The following is a 15,971-nucleotide window of genomic DNA, read 5'->3' on the forward strand; positions in this document are numbered from 1 at the left end:
TTTTCTGCACTTTCTCAAGTCTGCAATATCCTTTCTTAGGTGTGGTGACCAGAACTGTACACAGTATTCCAAGAGTGGTCTCACCATAGATTTGTACAAGGGCAGTATGATATCAACAGTGCATTAATATTTATCATGTTGCTGTAAAATTATATAAAATTATTACAATTAAATATTTTTATTTACTAGAGTGGATATTTCCTAAATTTTCCTATTGCACATTATTTTTCTGAATATGGCATCCATGTAATCTTGTTCCTATTGATGTATAGTTGGGACATATTAAGAAAACATGGCCCCAGGAGCATAAAAAATATTTTTATTTAAGCTCTTGGTTTGAGAAATATAGTGATTAGCTAAAACAATTAAAATATAGTGGAAAGTTGTATGTAGTATAAAATAACAGTATTATTTTTAAATTTCTCAATTTGATTTTAGCCAGTTCCCCCTCTACGTCTACCTAATTTTTTGTATGGGTTCTGTCACTGAAGAAACTCAATATGTTTGTGTAATAAAACTTTTTTTATCATCTTGCTTTTTCATGATTACAGAATATTACATAACCCCTGTCCCATTTTTGCCATCCCAATGTCCTGCTTTTGTCTCAAGGAAATATGGTCAGCCTACATACAGTCCAATTGTCAAAGCGGCCATTTTCTCCAGGCCATTTTCTCTATCAGCTGGAGATCAGTTGTAATAGCAGGAGATCTTCTGGTATTACCTGGAGGGTTTTTTGTAATAATAATAAGAATATTACAACTTACGAATTACCAACTATGTGACTAGTGAATAACACCACCAAAGTGCAACAAATATGACAATACAAACATATAAAGACACATTCAATAAATTCTTTTTGCACACGGCATTGTTGTAATATATCAAAGTTCATAAATAGTGCATCCAGCACTGGTATCAAACAATGATTTTTTCTTCTTGCCTAGCAGGCTAAAGGTGAGTAGTCTTTGGCTCATCAATGAAGTTTTCACAGCCAAAAAGGAAATTGCAAAAACCAAAATTGCAGCCATGCTGCTGGTGCCTGTTTTTTAAATCAACTCCAAGTTTCAAGTGAATTGCACCAAGCGGTCCAATTCAATGGGTCCCTGAACAAGGTGCCGCCAACCATTGTTTCCTGGGGGTAATCCCATGCTTTCTCCAGAGCAAAGAATACCCAAAGACACATGAGAAAGCAAAGCAACCCTAGATGGAACAGAGTTCAAATTTCCTGGATGGGCCGAATAGCAGTAGTAAAGATGAATGTTATGCCAAGACTTAACTTCCTATTCCAGACACTACCAATTTATATAAATTCAACAATAATGTCTAAATGGCAACGGACTATCAACAAATTCATTTGGAATGGTAAGAAACCAAGAATAAGATTCGCAGTTTTGCAAGACAACAAAAGCAGAGGCGGAGTAGGCTTGCCAAATCTCAAATTATATCATCAAGCGGCAATTTTGGTGGTGTTGACAGACTGGATTCTACGTCCAGAAGATCGGATGATCAGATTAGAAAAAGCAGGACTTGATTTTGGATTTCACAATTTGCTGTGGTCAAAAAACACAGCAAACCACTAACACTGAGAATCTAACAACCCAGATGCTGAAAGTTTGGAATTTACTGAAAAGATCTCTTAGCCCCTTCTCCACCTGGTTTGATGTCACCAATGGAGGCATACACGGATTATACCAGAAGAATTAGAAATGATTATCTTACCTACAATGATTTGATTAAAAAAGACAGGCAGATATAAACATTACAGGATCTACAAGAAGAAAACGTCAAGATCTCTTGGTTCACGTTTCACCAAATAACACATGCTTTAAGAAAGGACTACCTACAGGGATCAAAGCAGAGAAAACCTACATAGTTTGAACTTTTGATTATGAAAACACAAGATCATCTTTTGTCTAAAATATATAAAATGTTGTTAGCCTCAGAAACTGCACCAGAACAAGTGAAGATTTGCATGGTGAAATGGATGCAGAATTTTGGAGAGATGATTCCAGTGCACACTTGGGAAAGAATGTGGAAGGTAGAAATCAAATTCTCAAGATCAAAAGATGGCATTACGCATCGAAAGACTTACAAAAGATGTACAAATCCAACCAAGCCAACTGTTGGAAATGTTCAGAGATGGAAGGAACTTTCTTGTGGTGGGCATGTAAGAAAACTCAAAAGTATTGCAAGTTAATACACAAAGAGATTCAAGAATTGATGCAAACAAACTTCGAATGTGAAGCTAAGTATTTTTTGCTGGGATTAGTTCCAAATGAAATTCAATCCAAACATAAGGAACTATATCAATACGTGATGACGGCAGCGAGAACGGTGTACGCAATGAATTGGAAAGACAGAGAGACACCTGAACTAACAATGTGGATTACAAAAATGCAAGAATATGCAGCTATGTCAAGACTCTCAGCTTTGCTACAACACAAGATGATTGACAAACATAAGCAAAGATGGCAACCTTTTAATGACAGATATTTGTGATTTAATGTGGTTTACTGTCTTTAATCAGGTTAATATTAATTATGAGACTACTTAGAGATAGTTTAGAAAATGTATCGGCTGAGTAAAATGGTATAAAGTAAGTTAGATAGTGTTAGTAATAAAATTAGCAGTCAAGGTTGAATTTATGGTGTATGTATTCGTCAACAGTAGTAAATGAGCGACGAAACATAATTGAACAAACGTAGTGGTATTTTTGAAGTATTGGATGAAGGTCTCATTTAAGAAAAAATCTGGGGCTTCTATTAATGAAGGGGGTGAGAGTTGTGTTTGCGCCAGAGGCGGGCAAACAGTGATGTATTTTATTCTATTCCTTTCCCCCCCTTTCCCTTCCCTTTCCCCATATTTTTACTTTCTGTACCCTCAAATGCCTAATACAAATTATTAAAAAATAAAATAAAGAGAAAGCAAAGCAACCCCTGGTCAAAAGCCTCTCAAAGCAGACAGAACCAACAAGCCCACAAAACCGATGCAAAACCAGGTAATCCCAGCAGAAGCGCAGGACGATGTGGCAAGGCTAACACAAAACATGTACAACCCAATGTCAAACCAGAGAATTGTCCAAGTCAAACAGAATGGGAATGCTGTTGCAAGCCCAACAAATGTAAAATCAAAGGCAATGTGACACCTGAGAATCCACTGCAAACCCAATGAAATGTAATTTAAGCAAAGAACACAATGTTGCAAGGCTAACAAAATGAATTTCAAAGGACACAACCTGGCAAGCCACTACCAAGCCCCAGGATGAACAAACAGTCCCTAGAGCCTTAAAATGCTGGCTCCTAATATTCCTGGTTACTGCCGAATATTTCTGGGACTTTTTGATACCCATTTCCCAGTATCCTGAAAAATCCCAGATACCATCCAGAGACCCAAATGTATTTGGAAAATACTGATATGGTATTTTTGGATATATATTCAGATCAGATATATTGAACACATACATGAAGCTGCCTTCTACTGAATCAGACCCTTGGTCCATCAAAGTCAGTACTGTCTACTCAGACCGGCAGTGGCTCTCCAGGGACTCAGGCAGAGGTCTTTCACATCACCTACTTGCCTAGTCCCTTTAACTGGAGATGCTGGGGATTGAACCTGGGACCTTCTGCAGATGCTCTATCACTGAGCTACGGCCCTTCCCCTTGAATGCACATCTCTAAAAAATGCACCAGAAGCATAGCATGAGAACCAGGATGACTGTTCTGCCTTCGTCTTCAGCCTTCAGAATTAATAATCCTCACCACTGCCCTGAGCTTTGGAGGCACTTAAAATGACACTGGAGAATGTCATGGGTGGTCCTCCTAATCACTTCCTCTGTACCAGACTCAGGAGGCAGATGGCAGCTTGTTCAAGTTGTACTGAGTCTCACAAGAAATTAGAACTTAGCTTCTGTTTAAAGACGGCCAGAAGGGAGGAGCTCACCACCTCCCTAGGCAGCCGATTCCACTGCTGAACAACTCTTACTGTAAATTCCCTTCCTAATATTCAGCTGGTACCTTTCCAACCATAATTTAAACCCATTAATGCAACTCTTCTCCTCTGCAGCCAACAGGAACAGCTCCCTGCCCTCCTCTAAGTGAAAGCCATTCAAATACTTAAAGACAGCAATCATGTCCCCCCTCAACCTCCTATTCTCCAGACTAAACATTCCCAACTTCCTCAGACTTTCCTCTTAGGGATTGGCCTTCTTTATATGAATAAATAAATGAATCAACATGCCCAAGTAATATAAACAAGGGAAAATATGTATTTAAAAACACAGACTACTCTTTGAAGGATTTGCATTTCACAAGTCAATAACCACTTAATCAATTGATTGGCCCAATACTGATCAAAAGTTGTCAAATGTTGATGTTCTTCCTCATGTGCCCAGACACAGTGAAATTTGGCATGCTGTGCATCTACCCCGGACTGCCGGCCTAGGTTGAAAATGGCCAAATGCCATCTCGCCTTAAGGTCCACAGGCTAACAGTCATTTGACTGAGGAGGAGAGGCCTAGGCTCTGGGAGACTTGCTCATACTCATGCAGGCTTCCCAAATGTTCCCTAAAAATGATTCTGTCTTACTAAAAAATGGTGTTGTACGGAAAAGCACAGCTGCACATGCATGGTTATTCATAACACAGAGCCAGGAGTCTACGAATTGTGGCTACACTTGGTTGCCAATCTTTATTTCTACTAGCTGGATGAAAGGTCGTCTAAAGCAATAATGCCTGGGACTGGCTAAGGAACCAAGTGGCTTCAGCACAGTGCACACCAAACAACAACAGTGATAAGACTGTCCAGGAACTTCACTCGTTTGCAGATGGTGTGAAATCATCCATGGCTGCCCTATACATACTTATTAGGGAGTCAGTCCCACTGGGCTCAGTGAAACTTTCTCTTGAATAAACATAGACGGATCACACTGTTGAAAAAAGAGGAACCCCAAGTGACTAAAAGATCTCTGCACTTCACACCAAGATTTAATAATTACCTCATCCATTCACATGTAAAAACGGTAAAGGTAAAGGTCTCCTGTGCAAGCACCGGGTCATTCCTGACCCATTGGGTGACGTCACATCCTGACGTTTACGAGGCAGACTTTGTTTTATGGGGTGGTTTGCCAGTGCCTTCCCCAGTCATCTTCCCTTTACCCCCAGCAAGCTGGGTACTCATTTGACCGACCTCGGAAGGATGGAAGGCTGAGTCAACCTTGAGCCGGCTACCTGAAACCAACTTCCGTTGGGATCGAACTCAGGTCGTGAGCAGAGTTTGGACTGCAGTACTGCAGCTTACCACTCTGCGCCACAGGGCTCCTATTCACATGTAAGACTCCATGAAATTTTAGACATTAGAAATTAAGAGATGGGTAAAGCAGAAGACCCCCACCCACCCACACTCCCTGAGCCATCTGCCTGTTGCACAAAACTCATGCCTTTGCCTCCGTGAATCTCCTGCTGCTGCCAGTGCTGGGCCAAGTAGCACATCTCCCATCCTGACCCAACTCCGAATCCCACGGGCGTACTGCATAAGGACTCCACCTCCTCCTCCTGCTGTACTAAAATAAACAGACTAACTAAAATAAATAGGCATGCCTACCTCTACAAAGCATTGGGCAAGAAGCCTTGAAACACAATCATATTTAGAACTTTCTCTAGAACTTTTTTTGCCAGCTTAAACAGTAAAGTTGTTATTGGAAAGTTCCCTTGTAGATCAATGCATAAATCTTCCAGGGTGCAAATATGTTCACCACCTTGGGCGATAGAAAAGCTGTACATAGTCAGACATATAGGCTGGACTTTAGGAAAGCAAATTTTAACAAACTTAAAGTTATACTGGGTCAATATATCCCATGGTCAGGAATATTTAAGGAGAAGGGAGTTCAAGGAAGTGGGAGTTTCTTAAAAGTGAAATATTAAAGGCTCAAACACTAACAATTCCTGTGAGAAGGAAAAATGGGATGAGCCTAAAGAAGCCAGGGTTGCTCCATAAACAACATTTTAAAGATTTGAGAAATAAAAAAGACTAATTTAGAAAATGGAAGGAGGGCCTTATAACCAATGATGCATATAAACAAATAACCAGTGCTCGTAGGGAGAGTGTTAGAAAAGCTAAAGCTCAGTATGAGCTTAGGCTAGCAAGAGATGCTTAGTTCAGAGTAAGAAAAACAACAAGGATATGGTAGGCCCACTGCGGGTACAGGGAAGTGAAATTATAACAGGTGACGAAGAGAGGGCAGAACCGCTCAATTCCTACTTTTCCTCAGTCTTCTCTTGCAAGGGAAATTGTGCTCAACATGTCAAGAACAGAACGGATGATGAGGGAAGGGAATTGCAACCTAGGAACCTGTGGATGTAATTTCTGAGCTCCTGACCATTATTTTTGAGAATTCTTGGAGAACAGGTGAGGTGCAAGAAGACTGGAGGCGGGCAAATGTTGCCTCCATCTTCAAGAAGGGTGAAAAAGAGAATCCAGATAACTACCGACCCATCAGCTTGATGTCTATACCTGGAAAGGTTTTAGAACAAATCATCAAACAGTCAGTTCTGGAGCATTTAGAAATGAGGGCTGTGATTACTAAGAGCCAGCACGGGTTTCTCAAGAACAAGTCATGTCAAACTAACCTCATCTCCTTTTTTGAGAAAGTTACTCCCTTGCTGGATCAGGGGAATGCTTTTTATAAGATTCCACATAATATTCTTGTTGACAAGTTGGTCCAATGTGGTTTAGATCCTATTACTGTTAAATGGATCTGTAATTGGTTGACATATTGCACCCAAAGAGTGCTTATTAATGGTTCCTCATCGTCTTGGAGAGGAGTGACAAGTTGAGTACCTCAGGGATCTGTCCTGGGACCTATGTTGTTCAACATCTTTATAAATGAAGGAATGAATGAAGGAATAGGGGGGGTACTTATTGAATTTGCAGATGATACTAAATTGGGAGGGGTAACAAATATGGTAGAAGACGGAGCCAGGATACAGGATGATCTTGACAGGCTGGAAAACAGGGCTAAAACCAATAAAATGAATTTCAACAGAGATAAGTGTAAAGTTTTGCATTTAGGTAGGAAAAATCAAATGCATAATTATAGGATTGGGGAGACCTGTCTTGGCAGTAGTATGTGTGAAAAGTATCTTAGGGTCTTAGTAGACCATACACTGAACATGAGTCAGCAGTGTGATGTGGTAGCTAAAAAGGTAAATGAGATTTTGGGCTGTATCAACAGAAGCATAGCATCCCAATCACGCAAAGTGATGGTATCACTCTGCTCTGGTTAGACCTCACCTCGAGTACTGTGTTCAGTTTTGGGTGCCACAATTTAAGATGTAGACAAGCTGGAACATATCCAGAGGAGGGCAACAAGATGGTGAGGAGTCTGGAGACCAAGTCCTATGAGGAAAGGTTGAAGGAGCTGGGTATGTTTAGTCTGGAGAGAAGACAGCTCAGAGGTGATATGATAACCAACTTCAAGTACTTGAAGGGCTGTCATACAGAGAATGGTGCCCAGTTGTTTTCTGTTGCCCCAGAACCAATGGGTTGATCAAAACAGTTTCCGGCTAAACATTAGGAAGAACTTTCTGATAGTTAAAGCATTTCCTCAGTGGAACAGGCTTCCTCAGGAAATGGTGGACTCTCCTTCTTTGGATGTTTTTAAGCAGAGGCTAGATGGCCATCTGTCAGCAATGCTGATTCTGTGAACTTAGGCAATTTATGAGAGGGATGGCAGGAAGGGCTGTGTCAGTGTTTGGCTCTTGTGGCCCTTTCTTACATGCCCAGGAAAATGCTGATCACCATTTTGGTATCAGGAAGCAATTTTCCTCCAGGCCAGACTGGCCAGGGATCCTGGAAGATTTTTTTTTGCCATCTTCTGGGCATGGAGTACGGGTCACTGGGGATGTGTGGGGAGGTAGTTGGGAATTTCCTGCATTGTGCAGGGTGCTGGACTAGATGATCCTGGTGGTCCCTTCCAACTCTATGAGTCTATGTGTCTTCAGCTTAGGAACTCAACATCTCTTTCCAGGGCTGGCACAAGAAATTTAGGGAACAATCTCAAGCTGGTGTACACAGAAGTCCAATTTTATTCTGTGGGGCTTACTCCCAGGAAATTGTATGTAAGACTGCAGCCTTAGATCCTGTGATCTGCACCTGGTGGTCAGGAATTTGGTCCCAAAGAGCCCAGCTCCTTGGGCTTATTTACACCTCCCCTCATTTGCTGTCCTGCTTTCCAGCCACTCAGTTTGGAAAGACCCTTTTGGTTGTTATTTACATTGAAAAGCCTTTTTTGGGTTGACAGGTGGGATAATTTTTTTTAAAAAATAAATGAAATATTCATGATTTCCCCCCTCCCCCAACATCACATCTGTCATTTACAGATCTATTTAGTCTCTTCCTGCTGAAAGAGGCTGATTTAGTTTGATTTACAATCGATTAAGATAAACCAACCTCATGTTCTGATTTGATAGATACTAACAAGCCAGAATTACTGGGGTGGCCCATCTTCAGACAAGCATGCTCATCAGTCAGAGTTAAAAGATGTTTCCAAGGATAGCAGTACTGGCCGGCAGTAGAGCAGTTCGATTCGAGTCCAGGAGCACCTTAGAGGCCAATATGGTTACACACAATGCCTGTACTTTGCCATCAGACAACAGCTAGGAATGGAGCTGGGCTAAACTGCCTGATATTCATCACTGAATCTAAACCATATTTGTAATTCTAAGATCACGATCTCTACACGGATGCAAAATAAACTCACTCCACGTCATATTGCCTGTATTTTAAAGAATAGTCTGCATTCTCAGCATGGGAAAGAGACAAAGACCTAAAGTGGATGAGGATCTTTCATTTCAGTGTTCTCACTTCCATTAGTGATTTTGCTGGCTATGAGTGGGTAGGGGTGAAAATTCCACGGTGTGGCTTATACTTTCTGACATTACTGAAAACAAAATAATGAGATCTGAGGCAACCTTCAGATCACACAGGTATATTCCTCAGGAGCACCCATCTCTTTGCCTCTGTCTACTAAATAATGCTGGTTTATTAAATGGGTTTCATTTATTAGATACTCCTATCAAAGATGCTGAAATCTTTGCCCTTTTTGTTTTTAACTAAGATGACTGTTCTGTCTTATTAACTCTGCAGAGGGGGGCCTTATGAGGCATAAAAAAATCAATCATAACAAATGTATTTTTAAAATATACTTTTCTTTTGTAATTTATCTCCGAGTGAATTTAAGAACAGCACTTTGTCCTATGTCAGTTCCCTTATCCCACAACCCTAATGAAATCCAACCTTAACATGGTACCCCTTACTGAACCAGGACTTAGGCTTCCACTGAAATAGCAGATCCATTAATATGTTTTGCTCTAGAGCTCCTCATTTCTGCTTTGAAAATGCATAGCAACCATTACTAAACCAACTCTTACCTTCTTGTAGAGACTCCTCAGGTCCCTGTACTGCCACATGCTGTTTAAGACCTGAGATGCTGCCTTGACTACTTTTGGAGAGTGCCTGTTTAAGAAAGGAAAAAAAGGTGACACTTCAGAGTAACTTAAGACCTCGAGGGAGCAGGCCTGAATTTCATCAATTCGGTCAGTTGCTTGTGAGGCGTGCTGTGTTAATTCATGATAGTTGAGAATCGGAATTTTCATCACAATATTTACTACATGTTGGATGAGGGGGAAAAGAGCAACAATTTCACAAGGTTCAGACTGCCAAAAAGAGGGTTTGCTGGCAGAACAAGAATAGTGCTCGTTTATAAACAAATTAACAGTTGACAAAGCATTTGGAAGAAAGTGTAGCATTTAAAATAACGGTGAAAATCCTCGTTCAAAGGCCTAATGCTGGACAATAAATGCCACAGTAAAACATAATTCACAAAGGATGACTCTGGGAGGCTGATACACATCGGTGTATTTCTTAAAATGAAATATTCCATTTCTTTCTTGTCTACTGCCACATAACTCAAAGCAGCTTAAAAGATCACTCAATAATTTAAAATGCATCCAAAAATATACATCACGTTTCTAACACTTTAAAACCTAGTCCTTCATATGAAAAAATAGTAATAGATAGTTTCTACCTAGCATCTCTTTCAATAAAAATGCCGAAGCTGCTTGACTAATCAAAACCACATACAAAAAGATTTCATGATGTCAAGAAAAAAACATCAAGCTTGGCTCTGGGGTTCCTTGCTTGGGAGAGAGTTTCATAATCAAAGAGCCAGAGAACATTTCACTGTCTTCTCCTTGTAATCAAACCCAGCATACAAATTGGTTGGACGACCTTACTTGTGCAGAACTCATGCTATCAATTGCCTATAACCGGCACACCATGAATTATGCCTAGAAGTTAAGCAGTGGAGGGCACTGAAGTGTTCCTGTCTGTTAGGTCTAACCCACCCCAGACGCAGAAGCTCCCAAATGCTCTTCTCAATACAGCACATGACAACAGCCAAACCTTGAGGCTACAAAGGCATGAATGGCAAGTGCTGGAACTTTTCCAGACAGAAAAGGCTCACATGTTGTCATGGGTGGGACACACTCCTGCCCAACTGCACCACCTGAAAATATCTGAGAAAGCATTTTCTAATCATACTCCTGGAGAAACATGCCCCTGTGTTAACAAGTATAGATCCCACAATGCTGGGCACTGTTGGTGGATGCAGGTTAATTCAAAAGACTCTCTTGATAAATAAATATTATAAGATCAACATCATTAAGGACTGGAAGTGTCAAATATGTTGTTATGCAAATGTTCACCAACCCCTTTTTCTTCATCCATCAAGCTTACTAATAAATGATAAACTACAACTCTCCAGGAAATAATTAGAGCAGACAAGAACTAATTAAATTATAGCTCATAAGCAAGAGAGGGATTGTGAAACATACTTGTCTCCTTTACTCTTGGAAATGCCAACAAGCTTCTCAATTCCTCCTGCATCCCGTAAGGCCTTGGCATTCTCCATGTTTTTTGTGATGACTTCATGCAAGGTGCAGCAAACGGCAGTAACCGTGTCATCGGACATGGTCTTGCTTGTTGAACTGTTGCTGTTGTTACCTCCGGGAAGTCGGTGAACCAGGTCCCGCATGGCATATTTGCCTTGTGAGAAGAAAAAAGAGCACGCAGGGAAGAGTCATGCAGCACAAGCAAAGAGCAAAACAGAAGGAAGGCTTGGGGGAACTACACCCATGACACAACACACCAGTCCCATGAGTACAATCCTAGGGACTGGCCTGACAAGGCTTGCTGTGAAGTCTACAATAAGATTATGGGTCAGATCTAGCAGTAAATTTCAACTAACAGAGAGGCCAATTTTTGCCAGTTCTCTACTCCCACTGGAGACACACACACCCCGTTTCCCCTCATAATGTTCCATGGCTCCCCTGTCCCCCAGAAGCAGCATACTGGTTTGTACTGGAAGGAAGGAGGCAAGAAAGTTACATTCCACTGACAGAAACCCTTCCGTCAGCAGAAATTACTGCTGGATCCAGCTATGAAAAACACTTTGAACATTCAGAAGTAGAGTATTACAGCTCTACAATGACTGCACTCAAAACAGAAATCTCTGATAAGGTCCTGATAATCTGTTAATATCATTTTGCAATTTACATACTACATTTGTATAGTATGTAAATTGCAAATTTACATACTATACAAATTCCACTATTTAAATTTCTGCCTGTATACCCATAGCAGTTTATAATTTAAAACACAAACAAAAATTAGAAGAGATACAAAAAGACAAAATAATAAATCTTTCAGGGTGCTGGTGGTATGTCTTCAGTAGGAGATGGCCTGAGCTCCCTGGGTTAGGTTTCTTCTCATCCTTTCAGGAAGGTGCTAAAAAGGTGACGTGGGCTGCCTCAGCTAGACTTTCTCAGCACCAAATATTCCCAAAACCTTTGAGCAGTCAAAAACTGATATTAAAGACGATGGCCTTGACCTGGATCTAGTCATATTCAACTGTTCACCTTCAATAGCCAGTGGCCCCTGAAGGACACAGCAGTTTCTGAGTGACAGACAGATAGCTCCCTCATACAAATATTCAATTACATGTACTTTTGGTATGAAATAAAGCAGGGCTATGAATGTTGCAAACGGTTGTACTTCATTTGGAGTAGAGTTGCCAGGGGAACAATTATACAAATAAATAACATCCTTGCTCCAGTGTGTTGGATGGATAAAAACCCGCTGGTGAGAGGGAAGCTTTGCTTTCTCAACCCAAGGTACCAAGCAGTCAGAATGATAAAATAAGATGGAACAAAGTGGAATTGCATCAAGGTGTTCCCTTTACCTCTCCTATACGCTGTCTTTCTTCCTAATGGGGACTCCGTGTGGCTTATATTGTTTTCTCCTTCATTTTTTTTTAAACAAACCTGTGAGGTAGGTTAGTCTGCGCATGTGTGACTGGCCCAAGGTCAACCAGCAAGCTTCCATGGCAGAGCAGGAATTTGAACTTGGGTCTCTCAGCACCTACTATGACACTCTAACCTGTACACCACACTGGCTCTCATCATCTTTGTTGTCAGAGATGACAGTGCAGCTCAATAGTTAAGCATGAACAGGTATTTTCCTCAGGATGAATGGGTATTTTGCTCAGCAACAGCAAATTTTCAAGCACGCATCTGTACTTAAATCATTTGAGCTGCAATATGCAATTGCAAACAAATGCATATTTCACAGCAACACAGGAAAGGCTGCTGACTTGACATACTTTAAAAGGGGTTGAATGCGATGATAGAGTTGAAATTCTCTGCAACATCTAGTGAAGCTGATTTACCTGCCCTGTTTTATTGGCAGAACAAAAATGAAAGAAATTTCAAGGACACCATTCACAGAAGAAACAATGTGTTTGCAGAAATGGAATTTTCTGATGAAGGTGAAGCTATCCTTCTAAGCAAGGTTTCTGATACCACAATGTCACTGTATTTCTACTAGGTGCTAGGATCTGTTGCACCTTCTAGCAAAAGGTCACTAAAAAGTAACTGTGTTTCTGGATTAGAATCTACATTATTTATTCTAACATAGGGCTCTCTTATGGCTTTCTAGGTTTTTTTTATATTCAAAAAGCAACATTAGAAGATGACACTGATTTACAGTTGCCTTTGAGGCAAAACAGATTCGAGCGAGCTTGTGCTTTATTTTCAAACAATGAAAAAAATGCCAGTTTTGGACTAAACCTGATGTGACTGTGACAATTACATGTGTTTAAGCTCATGAAACTACCTCCATCGTGTAGAACAAGGAGGTGAAGCTCTGCTTTTCACAGCAAATGAGGTACTTCAGTGAGGGGGATAGAATTCTCCTCACAGCTTGCCTCCCCCCAAGAGGTAGGGCGAGGCATTGAGGAGAAAAGCCCACTGGGACACAAGTTGTGGGCAGGGTCAAGAGAGAATTGTACATTCCTATCTTACATATTCTCTTGGCTGCTAAAACCACAACTCCATTGCCCTTCCTCTGTGTTTGAGGTAGTGCATGTTTAAAAACACACTGAACATCATGTCTCATCTGTTTATGGACTCCTCTTTGCTGAGTCTTCAGGGCTTAATCCAGAAACAGTTTAAGAACTGGAAAACTACAAACCTACCCTACCGTTATGGCCATCTTCCAAGGCCATGCTCCAGGTGCTCTTGCCTTCTGAGACAACCTGGCAGAGGGCCTTCTCAGGTGGGGCACCCAACCTCTGCCACTCACGCCGGTCCCCTGCTGTTGCTGAGGGCCACCAGCAGGTAAACACTCTTTCATCAGGTGTTCTCTCAGTGAAGTCTCCTTCCCACCCTTCGTTTTAATTGTTATTTCGATGTTTTCCTGTGTATATTTTAGCTTGGTTTTAATTGTTTGAACAATGTGTTTTTGTTTGGTTTTAATAAGACTCTGATCTGGAGAACCAGGTTTGATCTCCCACTCCTCAACATGAGTAGCAGAGGCTAGTCTGGTGAGCTGGATTTGTTTCCCCGTTTCTACACACGAAGCCAGCTGGGTGACCTTGGGCTAGTCACAGCTCTCTTAGAGCTCTCTCAACCCAACCTACATCACAGGGTGTCTGTTGTGGGGAGGGGACGGGGAGGTGATTGTAAGCCGGTTTGATTCTTCCTTAAGTGGTAGAGAGGGTCAGCATATAAAAACCAGCTCTTCTTCATGTATGTTTTTCATCTGTTAACTGCCTTGGTGGTCCTGATGAGGGCAGAAAAACAGCACTATGATCCTTTTAAAACTTGACTGATTCTATCAGATTTTGCACCTGACAGTGTCATAAAAACATAAGAAAAGCCCGGCAGGATCAGACCCAGGCCCACCAAGTCCAGCAGTCTGTTCACACGGTGGCCAACCAGTTGTCTCTAGGAAGCCCACAAGCAAGATGACTGAAGCATTGTCCTGCCTGCGTTCCACAACACCTAAGATAATAGGCATGCTCCTCTGATCCTGGAGAGAATAGGGATGCATCATGTCTAGTAGCCATTTTGACTAGTAGCCATGGAACAGCCCTCTCGTCCATGAACATGTTCACTCTCCTCTTAAAGCATTCCAAGTTGGCATCCATCACCACATCCTGGGGCAGGGAGTTCCACAATCTAACTCATAGGTATGTGCAATGGATTGTTGGACATTATGACACTGGCTCTGTTCACAAGTTACACTGAATGCATGTACAATCTGTGTAAAGTGTACACTTAAGTTTTTAAAATATATGTCTTGAATAATTGTCACATACAACATATGCACCACTGAATAAGTGACAGAAACCCCACATTTACCCATGTCCTGGTCCCACATTCACCCATGTGTGTTGGCTCTTTGTTAACGTTGGCTCTCTGTTAACGTTAACCAGCCCTTTCCTGAAATGGTGCTGGAATAAACTCTGTGAGTTTCTAAAATGCCCTTGTTTTAACTGGTGACTCCCCACCTATTACAGGTGTTAACTAGTTTAGCATAACTAATGAATGCTTTGAGTATTTCTGACTGAGTAGATTTGAATTTTACATAATTACCTTTCACTTGGTACTTCCTGCATTTCATGATTCCTAGACCCTGCTGTTTTTCCCAGGCTTTCTAAAAAGGAAGGATTTAATGTATGGTCTCTGAACACACAGGCTCTAGTACACAAAAAATGATGTTGGGATTAATTTTTGTTAGTCCTTACAGTGCCACAAGGCTCTAGCTTATTTTTGCTGCAATGGACTAACACGGCAATCCCTCTGTAACTATGGAATGTTTATGAATATTCCAATGACTCAGAACTTTAAAAAACTGCCTCCCTATAGGACAATAGGACAGTTGGGGGCTGTATGCTGTTTTATCACAGAAAACTGAGAAATGGGTTTAGATAGTACAATACCAATCTAGATTGTATATGTGAACCTTTTGTGTCTATGGTAGTGGTATGTGAATGGCACATCAGCTCCATATTTGAGGACTGCATGTAAGTAAAGGGAATGAAGGTATGTATGTATGTTTGTTTATAAGCCATGGAGAAAGAGAGGAAGAGGACTAGCAAGCTTGCAAAAAATGTTGTGTTTGTGTTATTTTGGTCTTTATAAGAGGTATTACATGTATTTGTTTTGTATTACATGTATTTGTTTTTTACATGTATTACATGTATTTGTTTTTGTACAGAAGGTTTTACAACTGTAACTCATCTACGGACATTTCTGAATTTCTGAATGTCTTTGCTAGCATTATCACAGTGCCTACCAGTGTTCTCAAAGGTCTCATGTCTGCAACACAGATGCATAATCCTTGCTCTAAGAACTGGAATTACATTGCTCAATCTATTTTTTGTCAATGGAACTTTTCCTTACTCTTGGGAACGTTCTTCTGAGCTAATGTGATTTTTAGACTGTGACTTTAAAAAAAAAGAACTCTTCACTTTTAATTACTGGTAATTATAAAGCAGGAAAGTAAACTCAAAAAGGCAAGCTAATTGAGGGCATTTTAATTTCATTGGAAATGTCATTGCATCACACTGTTGCT

General features: G+C 40.8%; 1 protein-coding gene across 1 annotated transcript in view; it reads right to left on the bottom strand.

The window, feature by feature from the left end:
* Window positions 1-15,971, bottom strand: part of CTNND2 (catenin delta 2) — a 509,931-nt gene that overhangs the window by 37,282 nt on the left and 456,678 nt on the right. Inside the window, exons 16-17 of the mRNA XM_056854116.1 lie at window positions 10,889-11,099; window positions 9,425-9,509 (exon numbers count right to left, since the gene is read on the bottom strand). Of these exons, the coding sequence (XP_056710094.1) occupies window positions 9,425-9,509; window positions 10,889-11,099 (296 nt within the window). The remainder of the gene's footprint in view (window positions 1-9,424; window positions 9,510-10,888; window positions 11,100-15,971) is intronic.

Source organism: Euleptes europaea, chromosome 8 (assembly GCF_029931775.1).
Source record: "Euleptes europaea isolate rEulEur1 chromosome 8, rEulEur1.hap1, whole genome shotgun sequence".
NCBI classification, from domain to species: domain Eukaryota; kingdom Metazoa; phylum Chordata; class Lepidosauria; order Squamata; family Sphaerodactylidae; genus Euleptes; species Euleptes europaea.